Below are 25,879 nucleotides of genomic sequence, written 5' to 3'. Positions count from 1 at the left end.
CTCTCCATCTCCTGACCCAAATCATATAGCCAACTCACTAGGCCGTAAAAAATTAATAAATATGTAATTATATGGTATATGTCTGTTGGCTTCTCTTTTGCTATTAGTGGCAGCAAGGTAATTCTGAGCCAGGGAAGAGGCATTATACTTTAGATTTATTACTTAGACATAAAAGTTCTTGATGCTTCATGAAAAGGACATTATACTGAACAGCCCCAACCATTAAAAAATATCAAGGATAAGAACATCAGAAAAGTGAGATAAGGAAAACAATGAAAACACAATGACCTGCCATTGTACTTATTCTTTGTTTGTGTTCCTATCCTATTCTTCCATTTCTTGTCTTTCATGTTTATTCATTCTCTTAGTTATTCCATTTCATACACATATATAGCCCCATAAACTTATATGAAGTTTGGATGATTACTGTACCTGTATGGTTCTGGTGTCTTTACTAATAAGAGTGTATGTGTGTTGATGCAAGTGTGTATGGACTAGTATAACTTGGAAACAATTCTCTAAAATATTGAGCTCGATTAGTAGGTATTATTATTATTATTATTATTATTATTATTATCGTCATCATCATCATCATCATCATCATCTATGTAATTATGTATGACAGGTTGTCAGTACAGACATTTTTGGTATGAATCATAGTCGTATCATTTTATTATTTGTGTGTTGTATGATCTGTCTTGTGTAACAGAACATGTGAAGCTATGTTACGGTAAGTCTGCTGTATGTTAATTCATATGATTTTATTTAATGTAAGAACAGATAATTAATAGTATATAACTTTTTATTACCTGTAAATATGATGTATAAATCTGATGTAATGTTGTGCAACACAGCGTAAGATTCTAGAACAACGCACCTTTGTCACTCGAGTTTTATAGAATGTTTTATTAATTTGTGTATACGTTACTGGAGACTCAAGAAGATACGAGAAAGCATGATGTGCCAAGCCTGGCCATGTAAGATATTAATGGACGGTCTTGAGTTGTTGAGTCGAGTTGTTAGTGAGAGATGTTAGTCGAGTTAAGTATGTGAACTCAGGTTCTGGTTTTGCCGGTGAAGTGGTTATGTTGTGTTGGTACCAAATGTTCCGTAGTTGGTTGACATGCTAATGTGGCAGTCTATTGAGTTCAACATGGAGGTTCATTTGATGTGCAACTATTCATATGTATATAATTTGTAAATAGAACAGTGTACACTATTGACAGCATCTGGTGTGTGCATCTTTGTGAATATGACAGCGTGTATATACAGTATATATACATATACCAGGTGGCTCTTGAACGCCGTACTTTCTAATTATAAATGTCCCGTATGCACAAATGATGAATGGAATGTCTACCAACTGATTTTCACAGGGGAACTATTGCCAGCGGGCAGGTTACGTCAGAATATGAAAACATAAGAAACGGAGCTTGTTACTCAGCGATACTGGTCTAATGCACCCCTTGCATTAGTAAACATCGTTTTCGACCGCATAGTTCTAGGCTGGTGTATGGTACAGCCGCACTATATTTGCTGTCTGCAGATCAGCAGCAACAAATACATAGACATTATTTTAATCTGGACAATCTGGTCAGAATTCAACAGAAGCTCCAAACATACGTATGCCTTCTACACACGTACTTCACCGAACAGCATTAGTTTTTGTTTCATACAAGCAACTCTTCCATCAAGTAGAATGTCTACACGTGTATAAATTAATAAGTTATTAGATTTCCTTTTCTGCATCTTTGGCGTGTCTACAAACAGTAGCGCCGATTAGGGTGTGGGGCGAGGAGGGGCAGTCGCCCCCCCACCACTTTGTGGAGCAAACATTACATTTTTATTCCACTTTAGCCAGCTGGAACTAGGAATTATTTTTAAAAAGCTGTTTTTACAAACCTTGTTATCTTATCTGCTAATTCCTTCGTTTATTTTCTTTAATTATTAACATAATTATTGATGGAATTACGTACAAAATGCTGTTCGTCGCGGCTAACCAATTTGTATAGCACTACAGCAAGTAGTGGAGACTTTGCATACACTGTGAGGAAGGGTAGTAGGGGTACATATTTTTCTTGCCGAGGTCGTGGCCACTGAATTATAATTCACCCACTTGCCGCGTGCATTCATCAGTCTGGCAGTCTCTTTAGTGTCTGTTAGATTCTTAGTGAGCATTCAAATACTAAATGCTTTTTAATTGCATAATCATGCCGTATTTCTATTTAATTATACCGGGCGAGGTGGCCGTGGGGTTACGGGCGCACAGCTCTGAGCTTACACTCGTTTCGAATCCCACCGTCAGCAGCCCTGAAGATGGTTTTCCGTGGTTTCCCATTTTCACACCAGGCAAGTGTAGCCCTTTCCTGTCTCATTGTCACCATAAATCCTATCTATGTCGGCGCGACGTAAAGCCAATTGTAAAACAAAAATATTCAGTAGTAATCGTATTTCAACGGGAGCTAATACCAATGTTCCTAAATTATTTCTTTGTGTTATGTTATTTATTAAGTAAATGTCCTGCTCCATGGCTAAATGGTTAGCGTACTGGCCTTTGGTCACAGGGGTCTCGGGTTCGATTCCCGGCAGGGTCGGGAATTTTAACCATCATTGGTTAATTTCCCTGGTACGGGGGCTGGGTGTATGTGTTGTCTTCATCATCATTTCATACTCATCACGACGCGCAGATTGCCTACGGGCGTCAAATCAAAAGACCTGTACCTGGCGAGCCGAACCCGTCCTGGGATCTTCCGGCATTAAAAGCCATACGCCATTTCATTTCATTTATTAAGTAAATGCCCTGTAGTATGTTTTTGAGACCTCATGAAAATTTTATTATACAGCATTGAATCAAATTCTAAAAAAAACTATTATTATGAATAATCCACAGGGCAGATTAATTATATTTAGATATAAAATAACATATTACAAACAAAATAATTTAGTCCAATGAAAGTAAAGTTGGTATTCCCTCACGCTGAAATTACAATTACAATCAAATATATCTTTTTTTTTTACAATTGGCTTTACGTCGCACCGACACAGATAGAACTCATGGGAAGGAAGCGGCAGTGGCCTTAATTAAGGTACAGCCTGAGCATTTGCCTGATATGAAAATGGGAAACCACGGAAAACCATCTTCAGGGCTGTCGACAGTGGGATTCGAAACCACTATCTCCCGAGTGCAAGCTCACAGCTGCACGCCCGTAACCCCATGGCCAGCTCGCCCGGTACAATTACATAGATGTACGGCATGATTATGTAATTATAAATAATTTAGTATTTGAATACACACTAAGAAACTAACAGACAATAAAGAGACTGCCAGACTGACGAATGCGCGCGGCAAGCGGGTGAATTATAACTCAGTGGCCACAACCTCAGCAAAAAAATATGTACCCCTACTACCCTTCCTCGCAGCACATGCAAAGTTTCCACTACTTGCCATAGTGCTATACAATAAAGGAAAGATTTAGCATATAAGATAACAAGGCTTGTACAGATAGCTTTTTAAACATAATTCCTAGTTCCAGCTGGCTAAAGTGGAATAGAATGTAATATTTACTCTACAGAGTGGTGGTTGGAGTGACTGTCCCTCCTCACCCCACTCCCTAACCGCCGCTACTGTTTGTAGACACGCCAAAGATGCAGTAAATTAAATCTAATAACTTATTAATTTATACACGTGTAGACATTCAACTCGATAAAAGAGTTGATTGTATGGAACAAAAACTAATACTGTTTGGCAAAATATGTGTGCAGAAGGCGTACATCTGTTTGGAAGTTCTGTTGCACTCTGACCAGGTTGTCCAGCTTAAAATAATGTCTGTGTATTCACCGCTGCTGATCACACTAGCCATTGCTGATATGCAAACAGCAAATACAGTGCAGCTGTACCATACACCAGCCTAGCACTATGCGGTCAAAAACGATGTTTACTAATGCAAGGGGTGCATTAGACCGGTATCGCTGAGTAACATGCTGCAAGCGACACTCCGTTTCTTATCTCTTCATATTCTGAAGTAACCTGCCCACTGGCAGTAGTTCCCCTGTGAAAATCAGTTGGTAGACATCCCATTCATCATTTGTGCATGCGGAACATTTATAAGTAGAAAGTACGGCGTTCGAGAGCCTCCTGGTATATATAATAAAAGCTGAAGCCCGCCTGGTGGCTATGATCATTGGTCTGATGGTCTGACACTGTGGTTAGCTAGTTCGAGTCCCGTTGGTCAAAAACGTTTCACCATCAGAATGTTGGCCGGCAGGGTAGGAGAGGCGGTGGTATACAATTTCAAACGACTAGATTGCACACCTAAAGCCTGGATTCAATTCTAAACCTCACCACAGAGTTCATATGGAGTGAGGGCATATGACGTTGTTGATGGCAATTTGTGATTCGTCCATCGGATTGGGACGTAAAGCTTTGATCAGATCCCTTAGTGTTATTTGACAGGAGCAGGCTACATGCTGACACCAGGTTTCATCCTCTCCCTACCTCATTGGTTTATTACAATCATCTCACATCCAGACATGCAAGTTGCTCATGAGCATCAAATACAAAGACCAGCACCAAGCGACCCGAACATGTCCTCGGATACTCCCGGTATGAAAAGGCATAGGATAAATAAATAAATAAATAAATAAATAAATAAATAAATATAAACAGGGTATTGATTATTAGGGCAAGGCCCAAAGAACAAGACCACAACAATGAGTACCAACACAATGGATTGGTGTGGTGAATAGTCCCACACAGTCACCACTATAGATGTCCGACTCGTTGGCTGAATGGTTAGCGTACTGGCCTTCGGTTCAGAGGTTCCCGGGTTCGATTCCCGGCCGGGTCGGGGATTTTAACCTTAATTGGTTAATTCCAACGGCACGGGGGCTGGGTGTATTTGTTGTCTTCATCATCATTTCATCCTCATCATGACGCACAGGTCGCCTACGGGCGTCAAATAGAAAGACCTGCATCTGGCGAGCTGAACCCGCCCTGGGATATCCCGGCACTAAAAGCCATACGACAAAAAAAACCCACTATAGATAGAGAAGAATGGTGGAGTAATGTCCATCAGCTAGCTGGCTGAGTTATGATAGCCACGACACCTCATGTGATGTACAATATAACTATTTATAATAGTTTATTTAAATCCGCCTTGATCAATACACTCATTAAATGAAAGAAACATTATTTATTAAACCATACATGTTTCGGGAAATCTCAACCATTCCCTTCAAATAGATTGAGCATGACAAGTATAACAACCTGAAACACTAGCAACCCATAATTTATCATTACCACTATAATAAAGCATAGAGCACTCTATAATATTGTAAAAACTTTGCACAGAAACAAATATAATGATAGTCACAACCAATTAAATCTCCAGTTTAAGTTCCATTAACTACTTTTAAGGTTGTCCCTCAGGAGTTCATTTACATGCCAGTAAATTTACTGACACGAGGCTGACATATTTGAGCACCTTCTAATACCACCGAACTGAGCCAGGATCAAATCTGCCAAATTGGGGTCAGAAGGCAAGTGCCTCACTTGTTTCCCTGGCCTGTTCTTGAATGTTTTCAAAAAACTTGGAAATTTATCAAAATTCATCATAACGATTGAAACAGAGGTTACTGCAAAAGTAATAAATATCAAACAGAGTCCCAATGCGATAGCAAAATGTATGCCAGTTACTGTACAAAATAGTTATAAAAATTTATACTTATAATAATTTACACGCACTAATTACATGCTAAAACTTGTCAGTCTGCTCACTGTCCGTCTCGCACTCTACTCATAGCTTTTGATCTGCTTATTCAACTGAAGCATTATGGCATGCAAGGGCACACCAAATAAATATACTTCATTTTGTCATGTAAACATGCTTCTTCTGCCGATTTGTGGCAAGATGATCATTGTCACTTGATTCAGCATATTTTGTTTGATTCAAATACCAAGTTTCACTGCAGTGATGATGGTTGTTTTATGGGGAAGTACAACTAGGTCCTTAAAAAGTTATTTTAGTGTGTAATTAGTGTGTGTAAATTATTAGATAAATCAATTTTTATTTTGTACAATAACTGGCATACATTTTCCTATCACATTGGTACTCTGCTTGATATTTATTATTTTATAGTAGTCAGGGTTCCCTTCTATGAATCAAAGAAGTTCTTTTTGCAGTATAATACTCACTCAATTGCAAGTAGAGCATCACATTGGCGCAGATGTTCCTGGGAACTATTAAGAGTAGTCACATTTGTTTCTGGAACACACTATGAATATAATATTATTATTATTATTATTATTATTATTATTATTATTATTATTATTATTATTATCTTGATAGGATATTCAAAGACAGAATACAGGTTGAATTATTAATAAACAAAGAGGAAGAAGAAGAATATTTATTTTTTTTTTAAATGTTTTTGCAAGTGGCTTTACATCACACCGACACAGATAGGTCTTATGGCGACGATGGGACAGGAAAGGCCTAGGAATTGGAAGGAAGCGGCCGTGGCCTTAAATAAGGTACAGCCCTTGCTGGTGTGAAAATGGGAAACCATGGAAAACCATCTTCAGGGCTGCCGACAGTGGGAATCGAACCCACTATCTCCCGGATGCAAGCTCACAGCTGCGCGCCCCTAACCGCACGGCCAATTCACCCGGTAGAAGAAGAAGAAGAATACATATCTGGTAATTAAAGGTATTGGCGAAGAAGAGAAAGGGCTGCAAAGGGGATAGAAATTAAGGACACCCTAGGCCTCACTAATCGAACATGGTCAGAGTCAGAATAGTACAAGAGCTGGATGAGGAAGGTCAGATAGGAAAGATGAACTTATTTACTTATTTATAATATATATGCCTGTAAAAGAGTTGTACTCCAATTACAACAAGCAATACATAGTTGATATTATAATAATACAATTCAGAAAAAAGTAATACAAAAATAAAGAATAGATTTAAAGAAATTGGCATACACAGACCAGGATGAGATTTTACTTTAGATTTACAAATTTTGAGTAATACATCTACAAGTTATACAGAATATATGTACAAATATGTACAGGCATGGAGGTTTAAATATGTAAGGTGCATAATTAATTCCTTAATGATTACATACTGTTGAAATTCATTTTGATGTCTCTCAATGAGTTTGCATAGTTAATTCTATTTTCTTTTTAAACTATGTTGCTTTTGTAATGAACTTTTATTTCTATTTTCTGACATTCTTTAGTAGGGACATTTTGAACTCTCATAGGAACGTTGAGAAAATCTAAATTGTCGTTCTTAACTAGCGTATTAAAAGCAGAACGCATTCTTACTAACAGGGAATTTTTGTGACTTAATATATTAGACAAGGGATTATAAAAGTATCACCAATGCCCATTCTGAATACCACTCTAGAGCAACCTTGTCATTTTCTACAGTCTGATCACCCAAGACTCTTCAAAAACTTCATGTACGAAAATTGTTCAATTACCCATGACTGCTTTTTTTACACAGATGGATCTCGCATACCAAGCACAGATGAATAGGACAAAGTTGGATACGCCTTCATTGTTCATGAAAACGATTCTGAGGTGTTCTCATCCCATGACAAACTCTCTTCCACATGTTCTATTTTCCAGGCTGAACTGTGGGCTATCAAATTTACGATCGAATGGTGCAAATCTAACAATAAGAAATCTCGGTTATTAAGTGATTCGCAAGCTGCATTGAATGAGATAAATAATAAATATAATCTGAATCCAATAGCTGTAGCTATTAGAACCACAGCTCAACAAAGTCCACACATCTGTTTTGACTGGATTCACGGTCATTGTGGAATATCTGGAAACGAGAAAGCTGATCTTCTGGCAAAAACAGTGGCTACATATAATTTGGAAATTTCTTATGACAAAACGTAAACTAGCTATGCTAGAAAAATCATAAAGAAGCACGAATCCATCAAAGGAACAACATTTGGACTTCTTCCACTAGAGGCCAAGTCACCAGAGAAATATTCTTCCCTGAGGTTTTCAACTGCCTGCAAAGTAACGTGTTGGTGCCAAGCTTTGAAATTATTAAATTTTTGACTGGTCATGGCAAATTTGCTTATTATTTTCATCGATTTGGAATCAATCGTCCTGATGGCTACGTGTGTGTTTGTGGATCCTCACAAACAGTGGACCACCTACTTTTTGAATGTGCTGCATTTGAAAGAAGAAGGCATGACTTGAACTCTCATTTGAGTCATTGCAACATTGCATTATCAAAACCCCTGTATCATTTGTTTAAGAAGCCATGCTGTTACAAATATTTTATAAACTTCATCCACTTCATTTTCCGTTGATTAGATACATGAATTCATTTTCATTGTAAAACTGAATATTTTTAAAAAACTGTAACCCTAGTATACTATGTAAAATAGGGTTCCAAACTGCTTTGGATATTCAATAATAATAATATAAAAGTATTTTTAGCTATAATAATAATAATAAGAAGGTGCGCTCAGTTGAGCATCTTAGTCCTTACTGTAATCTGTAATCGACTTCATTCTTTTCGTGCACTTTAGTATGTGGTATGTGTTACAATTTTTGCCGCACAGCACACACACGCAATCTACGTCTGGTTTGTGAAATCGCTTGTTAATACACAGCTTGTAGTGAAAGCCGTGTACTGAAAGTCTGGCTATCACATGTCTTTGCTTCTGGTTTTCTCTGGTCCAAGACTTTTCCACCATAGCAGGTGAACTGTAGAATTCCAGCTGTATTTCTTCCCTCTTCTTATTTCGGTTCCTTAGTAGCTCTTGATATGGTCCTGTTGATGGTAGGTGGTGTTGGGTCCTAATGTCCTCTTTGAAGTAGGTTTCTCCCATCATCTCGTATAGAAGTCGTGAGTGGGATGTCTTCCCTACTCCCATTGCTCTTTTCATGTATATCGCCTTCAACTTTTCAATTTTGGTTAATTCACCTATTTTTAACTTTTCCCAGATGATCCGTATTTGATTGTTGAATGTCAGTTTGGATTTAGGAAAGGCAGGAGTACATTACAAGCAATTTCCTACGTATTGGAGCAAGTAGAAGACTCCCTTAGACACCCCGGCGGGAAGTATTATGCTGTATTTGTAGACTACAGGAAAGCCGTTTATGATTTTATACAGAAAAAATTGTTGATATATTTCTTGATGAGTGTGTTTGATATATTCTTGAATTGTTCTAATAATTGACAATAAGAAATTCTCAGCTTATACGCTGACTGACGGTGTATTTTGTAGTATATAAATTTTAAGAATTTCCTTTGAACTTTCTCAGTTTAATTTATATATGATTTATAACATGGCAACCAAATGACAGAAGCATATTCTAATTTCAACCTCACAAAAAAATTACAGAGAACACAGAAAGTATTAATGTTATTTAGTTCCTTTCCATTTTGGATAACAAATCCTAATAGCTTAAATGCCACATTTACTATAATTTCAATATGTAGCCTAAATGATAGATTGATTATAACTCATTGTTACTCCTAAATCATTTACCGAGTCAACTCGTTTCAGTTTCTGTCCATTCATTAAGTAATCATATTGAAATGTATAATGTAGCATAGATTAGGTCATCACGAAGCATCTGTTGATATTAAATTTGATTTTGCTGATGACACTCCAACTGTAAATATTCTCAGTGTCCCTGTTCAAAGAAATATAGTCATTATTTTGTGATATCTCTTTGTACAATGTAACAAAATCAGCAAATAAGAGAAATTTGGAATCTATAACTACATGTAGTAAATCATTTAAAATAGAACCTATCACAAAGGAGACAATTTCTTTAAATAACCAATACAATACCGGCAGCATTGTAAATTTATTGAAGATAGATAGTGGTCTTTCATTGTGCTGTTTATTGCTGCTCTTCAAATTCAAATATTCTGCTGTTAGCATACGGTTGAGTAAATCAGTTGATTCATATAATTCAACATTAGTAGTTCAAGTCTCCAGCTTAGCCCATTTATGCCCAAGAATTTTTTTATCGAATTTTATGGTTTTGACTGCTGGAATCAGTTTATTTATGCCCAAAAACACCCCAAAAATTGTTTTTAAAATGTTTGTTGTTGTTGTTGTTTAAAAATTATAGCATGGGTCGTAAACGACCCACTGGGCATGGACCCCAGAGGCATGTCTCCAACATGGGCTTTGGCTATTTTCATGTTTGGGATCATCATGGCATATTTTTAATGATAAAAGAAGAACAACTGGTGTATTTTATGACTCATTATTATTGAAAAATGAAAATGACATGTCTACTACAGAGGTAAGTATTATAAAGCACATAGAAAATGCTAATAAGATGTCGCTCTTCACTAAATGCCATAAGAAGGAATATTTCCTAAAAATGTAAAGAGTATAAAAATTTAACATTAATATTTAACACTGAGAATATAAAATAGACTATGAGTCGAGTTTCCTAGTCAGTCTTACACATTTCTTTGAATACTCAGTACTGAAATGGCACAACAGGCTTTGGCATCATTATTATAAAACATTTTGTCTTGAATAAAAAAAATTGAATCAGTCAAAATTACTAAAACTACGAAGCTAAAAATACGTTCTCATTTACACAGTGCACTTTACTTCTTGTGGAATTCTCCAAAACAATAATGGTGCAAGGCAACACCACATCTTTGGCATGCTCGGACAGTTTTACTTTTGCTGACGCGACAACGTCGCCGGGCTGATTGTCCACCAGAAGATGACTACCGTGGCTTTCCTACATGGCTTCAGTCACTGGTGCACTCATGTTAACATTGCGAGGAGAGGTTTCATACTTTTCTAACAAGCTGGTCACAACGAATTGTTGGAACGCCAGGGCGTCAAGCTTTATGCCGTGAGATCTCGAAAAAATCCAAACATTGCTCATCACAATGTCTAGAAGCCAGAGCATAATTGGCATATATCATTTTTTGCCTCTTATGCTGCTGCGGAGAGTAGATTCATTGTTGTCTGTTTGATCTACTCCTCCATGTTCTTGTTGTACTTAGAAACAAAATGTGGTTGTGGTACATTCACAGGTTTTTTTCTGCGCGAATGAGTACCGTCCAGCTTCTTCAACAGGTTCTACGCCATGCTCGTTTGACATGATGTTCACAGCGTTGTTGTCTTTCCATGTCACAGCCACTATTTGGTCTTCTTTGTCAACTGCGCTTTCAAAGTATTCCCTTTCTTTTTTATTCATCCTCTTCTTATCTGGCAATGGGCAGCCCTCCATACGGTTAGCCCGAACCGTGCCAGTGCATCGCATTCCTCGCTTTTTTTAACTCTGACAACAACTTTGGGCAAGTAAAAAGTTTATCGCAGTAAAAAGAGAAGCATACACTGGGGTAAAACTTAGATAAAACAACGCTTTCGCCTAAGCCAACATCTTTAGAGAGTTTTTTGTTAGCTTTTGCACCTTGATAAATAGTCTTGTGCTTTATTCCCCAGTTGTGACTCACTCATTTTGTCTGGATTGCAGCAGTCATCTTCGTCGCCCAAATCGGCGTCTGATATAGGACCCGTATTATCCGGTTGAGTGATGAAAACATCCACTAATGTTCCAGGAATATGCTGGCAGTCAATACCTCAAGCTCGGACAGAATTTCAGCATTAGTTAAGTTTTTTTTGCCTAAAAAGACGAAATAAATATTTTGAAAACTGTAAATTGCTAATTAGTTAATGAATAAACGACTTAAATGTGCTCCGAATGGTTGATATTGTTTCAAAAACACTAATTTTAGAACATTTTCTGCCAATCTCTTGTGTTGTAACCATCTAAATGCAAAAATACGCTAAGGTACTATTGTTCTGTGGTTTGTGCCCAGCGGGTCGTTTGCGACCCACACTACGTTATTCGTGGTATATTGTAAGAACCAATTGACATATTGAAATAGTAAAGGCATCTAAAGATGCGTCAGATATCCCCGAACAACACACTGAACACTACATTTTAAAACTCTTAACCACTCTACTTATCAATAATGGCGAGAGCGCAATGCAGGTTCCACCATGACTCAACTAGCCGCCGCGCAGCATCTGTGTTGTGGCGGGAAAGCTGCTCCAACCAAGACACGACAGTGCGGGTAATATTACTACACACAGTGAATGTGCTACCAACGCGAAACAACAACAAATACGCTCGTCAGAAATTTTTCTTTTGGGTGGGTCGCAAACGACCCACTGGGCATAAATGGGTTAGTTATGAGGAAAGTTATTGAATCTCTGTTTTAGACATCTTTCCTTGTACTTTTGATATTTCAGCAATTAAGGGCAGTTTTAAGTTCTGTTAACATGTAGGTAGAAAAATAATAATAATCTATCTAATATTTAGTTTTAACTTCAGTTCTATTGTTTCAGTTAACCTGAATTAGGGTATGCCTAAGTCCAATTTAGAATTACAGTGTAGTTATTTTATTTAGATAGTATTTTGCTTGCTACATTGGTGTGTAATCCACGGAAAGTGATCATTTCTTCCACCAACGAGAAACAAAACAGTGTATTATGATGTTGATTCATAAAGACGTCTTAACAACTATGATCACCCAGCAGCCTAGAATATATACAGTGTTCTCATTTCACGACGAAACTTCAGATGATTCTTTCGCTGGCCAACTTCCAGCTCTCTCAACTGCGACATGTGCATGATTATCATGTTAGGGTGCATAATTCCACGTCAAATAAAAAATTGAAGTGCAATTACCTTAAATTTACACATCATAAGCAGAGCCTGAATCTGAATGTATAAGTTTAGCCAGTGACAATAATGGCCAGTGTGACATTGTCTGAGTGACTGTTGAAAATGTTGTTATTGAAAAGAAAAATTCTGTAACTTAAGGATGATGTTTGAAAGACTGGTTAAATTTTGATGAAAATTGTTTGGTGCATTTTATATGAACAGATTTCTAAAGTTGGAGTTTGTCGAGACAGGCTTGAAAAACGGAACTTGTTTTATTCAAGCCATATTAAAAAATGTTGGTTAACGCTGAAAAGAGTATTAATCTACATCGATCAATGCATAATGAAATAAACAAAATTTTATTAAGATTGCATAATGAGTTTGGTTTCTGTGAGGCATTAAACTTGAGTACCGTATCCAAAGTTTTGAAATTGATAGTACCGAATTTACTCGCCTATAACATCCCCTCAACTATAGCCTGTACCCCCTTTATTTTTGACTGCTACTGGGGAGAAAAGTAGTTGGGAAAAAATATTGGAAAAAATGCACAATTCTTTCAAGTGTGTAAGTAACAAATGCAGTTAAAGGTAAAATCCATGCTTCCAACATCTGTGCATTGGACTTGGCCTCAGGATTGGCAACTATCTCCCCGTACCCTAGGTACGCGTCCCATGTGGCTGTGCGTAGTGTGTAATTAGGAAGTGTCCAGTGCACAAGCAGGAATTAAAATGAGTATGAGAACAGGTTTTATGGCATCCTTTCAATTGAATGTGTTAGAATATGCTGCAGAAAGTGAAACAAGAGTGGCAAGTCGTAAATACGAAGTGCAGCTGTATATGATTCGTTATTGTGTACCCAGAGAGACAAATTATTGGGAGCAAAAAAAAAAACCATGTAATTCCTCTCATAGTGTGAAGAAATTAAAATACCTACTTAAATATGGACATAAAAATTCTGGAGGAGGTTAGAGAAGCAAGAGACCATGGCAACACTGTAAATCACGAAATGATGCAGTTTTAAGTGTGTGAAGGATTTTAAAGCAAGTAGAGGTTGGTCAGAATGGTGGCATATGATGTTGTTGATAGTGATTCGTCCGTCGGATGGAGACATAAAGCTTTACGCAGACCCCGTGGTGCTATTCAACAGGAGTAGCCTATGTGTCGGCACCGGGTTTCACCCTCTCCCTTCCTATTATCTTATATCACATCATTCATTTCATGTCATTAAATCCTCTGATGAGATTGACGTCAGGTAGGACATCCAGTCATAAAAACTTGTTACGAAGATTCATTTCACTTCACACCCAACCCCGTAGAGAAACAATATCACATGAAATGTTCACCTACAGTATTATACCCTCTCCGATTTTCGAAGTAGTAAATTAGGAAAAATGTGGGTGTTATAGGCTAGTAAATACAGTAAGTCATGAATAAACACTCACTCTTCTAGAAGCCAGCAGTATGAGGCTCTTTGACAGCCTCTCACCATGGTGTGATTTTATCACAAGCTTCATCAGTTGGAGACCTGATGTGGAAAATAAAACACAACTTTTGTGAGGGAGATATTGGGAAGACAGTAAGTACAAACAAGTTATTAGTTAATAAAATTCAACAAAAAATAACCATGAAACATCAAAAGAAAGAGTTCAAACAAAGACATAAACTCTTCTCATATGTTATAGACTAAATAGGGTAAATAATCTTAAATAAAATGGAGAGCAGCATCTTACCATATAAGCATGCAAGGACATAGTTCACATAAAAGAAAGGTGAGTACATTGAACCCTTGTCCTGTTTCTGTACAGGTCGGGTATGAGGTGAGATGAATCTACGCAATGGGACTTTACTACCGGGTGCCCTTGCTGACATCAATTTTAACCTCTTAACACTCATGCTTCTTTATGCCCTCTTTGGTTGGTGGCTACATATGTGGACACTTAGTCCACAAATATTTGACCATCTTTTACTTTCTGAATCTGGATGAATAGAGTTAAACATTTAGCCACACAATACCGGAACAACTGTGATAATAAGCAGTCGAAACATACTGGTCTGATCAAAATTACACCTATACAAACTGCACTAACACAAAATCTTGCAGGCTAGGGAGAAAAATTAAGTTGAGAGTACAGAGAAAAAAGCGGTGGCTACATATTTAGCAGCTAATCTATAAGGGGTTAAAGAAATAGAACCAAACATTTCAGCTGCAGCCTTCAATGCTGCTCTCCATTTGTTTCCTATATATATTTGTTTCCTATATATACTTTCTTACCTAAGCATAAATATTAAAGAAAGTTAACATTTAACCCTTTCACTCCGGCGTAACGAGTACGATGGCATGACCCTCTGGACGTGAGCAGCGAGTGGCTCACCGAGCCCGCTGTACGGGATACTTGTCTTGCTCCGCTCTCGAGTCCGCATACGGATCGTGACGTGAGGAGAGAACAGGAAGAGGTTAAATGTATTTTATTTTTAATGCAGAACTCCACCTGCAGCCACCTTCTGAGAAATGTATCTGTTAGTCTCCTCACACTTGTGTTAAAAAACAGCCAAAAGATACTTAACTTCTTAGTCCGGAATTAGCTGCATCGAAATTATGTTTCTTCAAATTCAGGTTCTTCTTTTTCCAATTTAGTTTTCCGCTCAGTGGTTTAGGCACCTGGTCTTCATCCTCATTATCTTCAACTTCATTCAAATCGTCAAAGTAGGCCAACCTTCTAGACGACGAAGTGGTAACTGAAGTAGAAAACGTGCCTGAAGTAGAACGTATGATTGAAATCTTTCCGTCACCAGAATCAGATTATAAATCACTATCATCGCCATCTTCTTCAAAGTCACTACCCAATATGAGGGCAAGAGCTTCCTCTGCAGTAAAACTATATATTTAAAAGCGAGTCAAAGCTAAATCGAGAAGCACGAGCACGTCAGCACGGCGGAGCAACTACGCACAAAGTGAGTAGCATACTGGACACATTGCTTTCATCTTTGAACTGGTTACTCCTGTCATCTGGTGATCATAGCCATAAGTAAAGACTCCCAAGTCAGCCAAGAGAGACCTCCAAAGCCAAACTTCCCCAGCAGTCTATCATAGCAAAATGGAGAACAGCCGAAAGACACGCTACTTCTACAGCAGTCGACTGTCTACGAGGCACAGCTCCAGCATGATTGCTACAGCAGTCCACCGGGTGTGCGGCACAGATCCCTCCTGACTGCTAGAGCAGTCGACCGGAGTGAAAGGGTTAATCAGCTTGTCAGTACTATCCATTACATATTAATTATGCATACATATTTTACCCTGTCTAAATGGCTTCTTCAGTGCATTGGATTACGTATGTTGGAGATAAAGCTGGATGATATTTTAAAAACCACACAAATTTTTTAAATTAGAATTCAAGAAACATGGTTACATAAGATCAGCCATTCACTATAGAGCAAAGCACACTTATTTTACTAGTACTAAAATAAACTTCACCTTTTGCAAGTAGCCACATGTCATCACATCCCAGTAGTCCAAGAAGAGGATCAATAGCAGCATTGCACATCGTCATAGTATGAGGCTATACAACAAATTAACAATTAAACAACAAAGTTGTCAGACAGAAAAGGCTTTCCAAGGCAAGGGTGAGATAGACAGACGCATACTGTTACATGCCTGCCCTTTTAATTTTCCCCGTGAGTGTGGGCAGTAGAATACATACACCGTTATGCCTGCCTGTCCTAAGAGGTGACAAAAAAGGCTCTTAACTTGGGAGCATGGGTTGGTGACCACGGGGTGCTTAGCTCAGTCGTGACTTTGCTTTCACTTACTTGATGTAGGCTTCTCACTTTCATATATCCTATCCAACTTCCCTTGGTCAATTCTTTGTTCTTTTCTGACCTCGATGGTATTAAGAGTATTAGAGGCCTAGGGAATCTTTCATTTCCACATCCTTCGTGGCCCTCGTCTTTCTTTCACCGATGCCTTCATTTTTCAAATTGTCGGATCTCTTCTATTTTTTCCCTCCGATTCGTGTTAATACAGGATAGTTGCCCAGTTGTACTTCCTCTTAAAACAACAATCACCACAACTACCACTTCTTTACGGTTAACGACCTTTCACAGTATCCTTCCATGATATTATATTCAGCCATGTCGTCTTCTTCCTCGGATAAGAAATAAATTGCCTTTTCAATACAGTATATTAAGTGAATAATATTACATTAATCTTGGGACTAGTTTCAGTTTCTCTAAAAGTACTGGAGAGTTTAGGAAATGCCATTATGGTCTTAAACTCGATGAAAGGAAATTCCTGATATTCGCCTCCCCGTGGTAGAGAGGGGGCAACATTTGAATATACATTTTTGCCATATTCAAGCGGCTAACGAATACAGGGACCGAATGTCTCCCGGAATAAGGAGATCACCATTACTAAGTGCCAACAGCCTCCTGAGAGGGCGGATGAGCGGGTAATGGTACAGGGCACTAGAGGTGAAGGCGGATGAGCCACTTTAGTGCTGGTCAACAGCATAGGATGGAGAAAGCAACGGGAAACTACTCCATTAATGATCTATGTATTAAGATTTCCCAAGTATCGGCGGTATGATGGAAGGCTCTGTAGTAAATTATTTCGGAATAGTCCTCCATTCGGATCTCCAGGTGAGGACAACTGAAGAGATGAAGTGAAGGAAATACAGTGGAGGAGAGAAAAGAATAGCAACATAGAATATGCAATCAATGATGGAAGTGTGGAAAGTTGGAAGATTTGAAACATGAAATGAAAAGAACGAAGATTGACATTTTAGGAGTGTCAGAAGTAAGGTAGCCAGATGCAGGAGACTTTTGGAGTGGCGATATTAGAATAATTCATTTAGGAACATCATCTGACAAACCAGCTCAAGCAGGAGAAGAAATAGTCCTAAATAAAGAAATGGGCTTAAGAGTGAAAAGATATGTCCGATTCAGTGAAAGATTAATACTGGTTAGACTAGAAACAGAACCAAGAGATACAATAATAGTACAAGTTTACATGCCAACAACTTGTCACGACCATCAGAAAATAGAACACATGTATGAAGAAATAGAAAAGACTATTGGTAGAGTAAAAGGTGAGGAAAACCTTAATATAGTAGGAAAATAGGGACTGGGGACGAGGAATGGAAGAGGAGAAAGACTATTAGAATTTTGTACTTGTAATCACCAATACATGGTTTAAACACCATAAAAGAAAAGGTACACTTGGAAAGCAGCAGGTGATATCAATAGATATAAAATTGATTATATAATAGTTAAAAAGAAATTTATGGACCAAGTAAAAGATATCAGAAGCTATCCGGGTGCTGATGTGGAAACAGACCATAATTGCATTATGATGAAGAGCAGGCTGAAATTTAAAAGAATACAGAAAATAAATACCAAATCTTGGCAAATAAGTAAATTGAAAGATGATAATATTGCTGTGGCATACCAGCAGGAAACTGATGAGATAACTAAAGCAGAAATAGAGAATACTATAGAAGATTCATGGACTCCAATTAAAAAAGATTTGATGGGGGCAGCTGATAAAATTTTGGGGAAAACAGAAATACCACCTAGGAATGAATGGATCACTAAAGAAATTTTAGATATGATAGATAAGAGATGGATACTCAAGAGCTCAATAAGATCGGAAGACAAAAAAGAAAGGAAAGCAAGAATAGCAAGAGAAAATTATTACAAGGGTATATGCTCAATGATAGAAGAAAAACTACTAAAGGACATGTAGATACTTCGTATCAGATGGTAAATATTTTCTTTGGAAAGAGGTGTAACAAAAGTAATGCCATAAGTAATGCAGAGGGAGTAATTCTTGATGATCATAGCGAGATTGCAAAGAGGTGAAAAAATTACATTGAAAGCCTATACGAGGATGTAAATCTACAAGAAAATGAAGTTCTTGAGGAAGAAGATGATTTAGGCTTCAACGTACTGAGAGAGGAATCTGAATTAGCTCTACGAAAATTGAAAGACAATAAGGCGCCAGGCATTGATAATCTCAAAGCTGAACTGAAAGCGGACCTCGTATGAAGGAGAGATCGCTTAAATTTGTATAAAACATCTACATGGAAGGAAAAGTATCTGCTGACTTTGAGAAAAGTGTCAAGATCCCTATACCAAAGAAAATGGCAGCAAAACAATGCGAACAATATCGCATTATCAGTTTAGTCGTTCATGCATCAAAAATTGTCACCAACATAATATTAAGAAGAACTGAAAAGCAAACTGAAGTGTATCTGACTGAAGACCAATTTGGGTTTGTTAAAGGTAAGGGTACAAGAGAAGCTATACGGGCATTGCCAAAAGCTTGAAAAAAGATTAGAAAAAGACAAAATAACTTATTTATGCTTATGGATATTGAAAAGGCTTTTGATAATGTACATTGGATAAAATTGTTTGAAATTCTTAGAAACACAGGAGTCCCGTACTGAGACAGAAGAATAATTTGGAATTTGTACAAAAATGAAATTGCAGTAATTAAAATTGGAAATGAACAAGAGGAAGCAAAGATAGGGAAAGGAGTTAGACAAGGTTGTGCTTTGTCCCCCATACTTTTTAATGCCTACATCCAGGATGCATTGAATAAGGTTCGAGAGGATTTGAAAATAGGAATAAGGATACAGGCTGAATAAATAAATATGATTAGATTTTGCAGATGACATTGCCATAGATGCAGACAGTAAAAACATATCAAACAAATAATAGTAAAAATGGAGGAAATCATAGGTAATGAATACTTGAAAATAAGTAAGACAAAGATGAAAGTTACGGTCTGCGATATAAAAAGCAGACTCAAGTATGAAAATACGGGTGGGTAACAAAACACTGGAAAAAGTTAAGATCATGTAATAACTAAAATATATGTATTTCTTATAATTGCACTTCAATACAGAACAAAATGAAATTTATAATTTATAATTTTTCCTTGGAACTGCCCGACCACACCGCACAAATTTTTTCATTGAGCTCAAATAATTGTTCCGCTTTGTCCTTGAAGATCTTGAATCCTGTGGTAACCTTTTCTCTTGTCGGTTTTCTGCATTTAGTTTTGGTTCCAAATCACTGCCAACACATTTGGATAATCAGCACAATTATGTTTGTACACTTTTCAACTAAGTAGTTTCTACCGTGTTTACGTGGAAACAGCCCTGTCATAGTAGCGAGATGTTAAAAGAAATGCTTTAAGTTACCTTTACACAATTAATCCTCTTTATTTATCAGTGGGATGCACTGAACCCTATTTTTTCATTTACATTTCATATTATTCCTTATAATGTTTTAAATCAAGTTTAAAAAACTGCAAACAGCTAAGTCAAGCAACAGTCCGGCTCTCTCCAGTGAGCTGGGTTTCCTTGCAGGTATGAAAGAGAGCTACTCTAGCTGAATTCAATTTGCTGAGTTAACACACATGCAATTTAAACTCATTAGAAACTATTTAAAATAGAATTCTGGTTAAAACTACCTTGTCAATACTATTTCTGTTAACGAACCCTACTTATTCATCGTACATGTTTCAAGAACAATAAACATTCTCTTCATCAGCGATCATGCAAACATATTTCAACTGCCAAAGTCAAACTTAAAACAGAAATTTTATCCAATTATGTCAATGAATAAAATCAATGTAACAATTTTCATTTCTTCAGCCTAAATTTAAAGAACTATTGCCGGTATATCACAATTTATAATATCAATGAATAAATGGTTATCAATGGTATAATAGAAAATTACTATCATATAAAACAGTCAACTCCAAAAATACTCAACCGATCATGGTTGATCTGCTACATCATGATATAAAAACAGCTGAACTAAGATAACATCAACAACTGACTTGCATTTCTGTACATCTACTCAACTTAACCCTCACTCTTCATTTATAGTAACTAGGATTCTGAACAATTCTGCTTTTCTTACAACACAGTATTACTACAAGACACCTGGAAGATTCTATAACAACATTGGGAAGTCCTTCATAAGTACCTGTTCTAGAACTGTCTTGAAACAAGTCTGCACTATGGAACAAAACCTACGATATCTAGAATATTATAGAACATGCCCCTTGGTATATGAAGATTACAGAGTTCACTAACATTAACATACACATAACTGGATGTTTTCCTGAGCAACATAGGAAACACAAACAGTTATTCACAGTGATAAACATGATGTCACGTTAACCTAACTTTCCTTGAGTAATATGCCTATGACCAGAAGTCTCCTGAATGACTGAACACATCAAGAATTATGGAAAAGATAGTTTAACCAATAATACATGAGCTAATTACAACATGGTCACCAACCCACGTTTGAAAGTTGACAACCCATGGGGGTTCAGTGGACTCTTGCAACAGGCAGGACATACCTTGGATGTATTCTACTAACCCCATCCACAGGTGTCCTATTTTGTCTGCTAAAATCTAACCGTTAACCCACACCTCTGAGGAAATGGAGTTATTCTGGAATTTAATTGATAGGGAAAACCAGAGATCCCTGAGTAAACCTGTTTTTCCTCTCTTCTAGACTTCACGGTCAGAAAATACGGGTAGTACAAGCAGGCCATGTAACACTGGAAAACAGATGGTTCCAGTTCAGTAACAACTTACATAATGTCAACCTATGAGTGAACACAATAATAAAGTCAACAGTGTACAGATACATTTGAACTGCATCAGGGAATGAAAATATTACAACAAAAAGACCTCCACAGCTCAAAAACTGTTTTAAGAAACAGCACCTCATATTTTTAATTTTCATCATGCTTTTTAAGGAAAGACCTAACAAGCACTTCATACTGTGCGTCAAATGTTTTTAGTTTATTATATATATTTTACTGAGGATGACCCAATGCTGGGTCAAAACATGTCTATCTGAAATTTCATCTTAATTGGATGTAATATTAAGTATTGACTAGGAGGATAATTAACACAATTTTGTACAATTTTTTTAAAAAATCTCCTCTGTTCAGCATGAATTTCTCATGCAATGACAGGTACTTAAATGACTCACATCAAACTGTCAGAACCATAAACAAATTTTGCATATTCAGAAAGAAAAAAATACTATAACCATCATCTTTGTGTTTTATAATTTACGTGGGGTCTGCCTTCTTGCAATGTTTTCTCCACTTCAATAGATTCATAGTGTCCCAGGGGCTGAGTTTGGTGAGCTGCATGTCATCTCTCACCCGTCCAGCCAGCGTGTCTGAAGTCACTCTTGAGGTCGGCGACCCTCCACATTTAGTTGAAGGGCAATCTTTGCAACTGGGGTTTCATTGCTAGGGAGTACACGCCCATACCATCACAGGTGTGATTCATGCATTTTCTCTGCGATTGAGCAATCTTGAATTTCTTCCACACAGCACCATTCCTGATATGGTCTAGTCGATCCAAGCCACTGGCCCACCGCAGCATCTTCATTTCCATTGCATGAAGTGCCTGTTCATGCTTCTATGTTGTACAGCAGCATTAAGCTCCATAAAGGGTTAGCGGTTTGTGTGGTAGACTTTAGATTTTAGAAGCAATGGAATTTTCTTATTGTACAGGACTCCAGTAACTTTGCGTTACTTCATCCATGTGGCACTGACTCTTGTCTTGACATTGGGAATCGTACTGCAGTCCAAAGTGGTGCATGACCCTAGGTATTTGATTCGGGTCACTTTATTAAGCTGAACCCCACACACAGTGATCGTGCCATCAGTTTGGTCACGGCATTCCAGGAACTCAGTCTTCTTCAGATTTAATTTCATCCCAAATTCTCTGAGACGCATCTTTCACTCTTGTGTTTGCTGTTAGAGGCCCTTATGTGTCTCGTTAGCTAGTATAACATTGTCAGCATATAATAATGTCCATTGGTGCCTCATCTGGATGCAATTTGTGATGGCATTCATGCAGAGTATGGGGAGCAATGGAGAAAAGGTCAATCCGTGAGACACACCAACATTGATTTGAAAGGTATCGGATATTCCTGCTACACACCGTACTGAACTTGTGGACTTTTGGTACAGAAGTTTCACCCATTCGACATAGGCTTCAAGTACATTGTGCAGTTTCATGGTCAGCCAAATGAGATCATGTGGTACCCTGTCGAACACCTTTCCCAAATCAAGAACGGCCAAGTAAACTGTCTTCGTTTACTCATAGTGTCTTTCTATCAACAGGCAAAGTGCATGGATGTTGTCTGCTGTTCCATTGCTTTTAACCAAGCCACACTGGTTAGATGAGACAGTGATGATGTTTTATATTCTCTCATAGAGAACATGTTAAAAAAAAATATAGTATGGCAGAAGAGGCCTATATTTGGAGCAATCATGTATGTCTTCTTTTCCTTTGCATGTTGGAATTGTGATACTGGTCTGCCAGACCTCAGGTACTGTGTCCTCCCTAATAATCTTGTTGAAGAAGTCAGGATACTACAAAAGACACACATAAGAAGCAATTTTTTTTTTTTTTTTTTGCTTTATGTCACACCAACACAATAGGTCTTATGGCAATGATGGGATGGGAAAGGCCTAGGAATGGGAAGGAAGTGGCCATGGCCTTAATTAAAGTACACACCAAGCTCGATAGCTGCAGTCGTTTAAGTGCGGCCAGTATCCAGTATTCGGGAGATAGTAGGTTTGAACCCCACTGTCGGCAGCCCTGAAGATGGTTTTCCGTGGTTTCCCATTTTCACACCAGGCAAATGCTGGGGCTGTACCTTAATTAAGGCCACAGCCGCTTCCTTCTCAGTCCTAGCCCTTTCCTGTCCCAACACCGCCATAAGACATATCTGTGTCAGTGCGATGTAAAGCCAATAGCAAAAAACAATTAAGGTACAGCCCAAGCATTTGCCTGGTATGAAAATGAGAAATCACGGAAAACTATCTTCAGGGCTGCCGACAGTGGGATTCGAACCCACTATCTCCCGGATGCAAGCTCACAGCTGCGCGCTCCTAACCACACGGCCAACTCACCCGGTAACAAGCATAATTTCTATAAAAAAGATATACAGCAATCAATAAAGACAAGGTCTTTTGCTTCAAATAATTGTTAATGTGATTCAAATGTTGAAGTGCATATCACAATAATTTACAAGCGTGAATAAATTTTATATATACAGAATGACCCAAAATTCCGTTAACATTAGACAAGGCAATACTTCACGGAATATTGGAGGTAGAGAGGTAATAATTGACACACATGATTGGCATGACATGGGGTTTTATTGACATCAAAATAAAATACACATAATGACCAACAGATGGTGCTGGACAGCAACATGTCAGGTACAATTGGCCATACATTCTTGACATGACATGTGGTTTTATTGACACCAACAACAAGTGCACAAACAGGTCGACAGATGGCGCAGGACAGCAACACATCAGTGAAGCCGCATGAGACCTGTGCACAGTATAAAAGGAGCTAGGCATAAAATCATAAGGATAATTTAATAAAACCACCTATTCAATACTTTCCACGTTTAACGTGGCTTGAATCTACATGGATTTATGTAGACTTATCAGGTACATGTTTCACTCATTATTTTGGGTACCTTCAGCCTGTATACAACCTTTAGGTCAAGGTTCGTGACCTTATTTAACCATATGTAGTATAATATATGAACGTTAATAATCTCTTAAGACTAACATGCCAGGATAATAATTTTTAAAATGTGAACAATACATAAATGTGAGTAACTTAAATGAATGGTGTTTTAACACAATTAAAACTTGTCAGTCCTATTCTGTCTAACTTAATATATGTCCCAAAACTAAAATGGATCTTCTTCCTCTAACGTAAGTCTTGGGTAAAGAGGATATTCAAACGGGGGCTCATTTGATCCACCTATATCATTTTCATGTTCTTGACGTAAATAATGTTGTTGAAATGTGTTGTCAACCACAAGTGGAGATTTATAACTGATTGTCATATGTAGACTGGTCAAGATTGTTGTGAATGAAAATATAAGTTAACGGTGTTTTTACACAGTTAAAACTTGTCAGGCCTATTCTATCTAACTTAAAAATATGTCCAAAACTAAAATGGATCTAGTTTCATTCACAATAACAGTCTTGACCAGTCTACATATAACAATCGATTTTAAATCTCCACACATTTCAACATTGGGTACGTCAAGAACATGAAAATGATACAGTATATGTGGGTCAAATAAGCCCCCGTATGACTATCCTCTTTACCCAAGACTTATGTTAGAGGAAGAAGATCCATTTTTAGTTTTGGACATATTTTTAAGTTAGATAGAATAGGACTGACAAGTTTTAATTGTGTTAAAATACCATTAATTTAGGTTACTCACATTTATGTATTGTTCACATTTTAAAAATTATTATCCTAGCATGTTAGTCTTAAAGACACTTTCTCTCAAGGCATTATAAACTTTGTCAATATATTAATTTTTTCATCTAAACAGTGTTATTATGTGGCTGAAGATGTTACAAAAATACAAAACATGTACCACTATTAACTAATAAGTTGCCTGGTGGATGGACAATGGAGATTATTGCCTAATGCAGTGGTTTATAGGGAAAGTGAATCTATAATAGATACGATGAGAAAAAGAAGAATTGCCTTTTTCTGTCATCTTTCTAGATTAAATGATAATAGGATAATAAAACAACTATTTAATTACTTTTGGAAAAGTAAAACAAAAAATAATTGGTATAAAGAAGTTCAGAATGATTTAGAAGAGCTGAATATTACAATGAAGCAAATTGAAAATAGAGAAGAAAAAAGGATTCTCAAGAACAAACAAATAAGATTGTCATTAAAAACTGTACAACACAAACAATATGTCATACCTGATGAAGAAAGGGCAGCCAGGTCAGCCAGAATGAAGAGGTTTTGAGAAAGGAAGAAGATGATCCAAGCTAAATCTTCAGTTAATTCTTTTAACGTAAATGTATTTGGATTTGATTTAAGTGCTCCAATGTGAGCGTAAACTATGTAAATAAATAAATAAATAAATAAATAAATAAATAAATAAATAAATAAATAAATAAATAAATAAATAAATAAATAAATAAATAAAAAGTTGCCTTAAGCAACTAATCTATCGACAAGGTGGATAATAAAAAATATTTAGTTTTGAATCTGTAAAAGTGCGATACGGACCATGAAGTTATTTTATGTATTGTTTAGCATGTGTTATATAGTACATGGTCTTTGCTAAAC

At 37.2% G+C, this 25,879-nt stretch overlaps 1 protein-coding gene across 1 annotated transcript in view; it reads right to left on the bottom strand.

The window, feature by feature from the left end:
* LOC136879369 (armadillo-like helical domain containing protein 1) overlaps positions 1–25,879 on the bottom strand; it is a 99,972-nt gene that overhangs the window by 2,916 nt on the left and 71,177 nt on the right. Inside the window, exons 7-9 of the mRNA XM_067153185.2 lie at positions 16,165–16,249; positions 14,135–14,217; positions 6,194–6,273 (exon numbers count right to left, since the gene is read on the bottom strand). Of these exons, the coding sequence (XP_067009286.2) occupies positions 6,194–6,273; positions 14,135–14,217; positions 16,165–16,249 (248 nt within the window). The remainder of the gene's footprint in view (positions 1–6,193; positions 6,274–14,134; positions 14,218–16,164; positions 16,250–25,879) is intronic.

Source organism: Anabrus simplex, chromosome 8 (genome assembly GCF_040414725.1).
Source record: "Anabrus simplex isolate iqAnaSimp1 chromosome 8, ASM4041472v1, whole genome shotgun sequence".
NCBI lineage: Eukaryota > Metazoa > Arthropoda > Insecta > Orthoptera > Tettigoniidae > Anabrus > Anabrus simplex.
The sequence above is the reverse complement of the archived record's forward strand: the minus strand, read 5'-3'. Positions and strand labels throughout refer to the sequence as shown.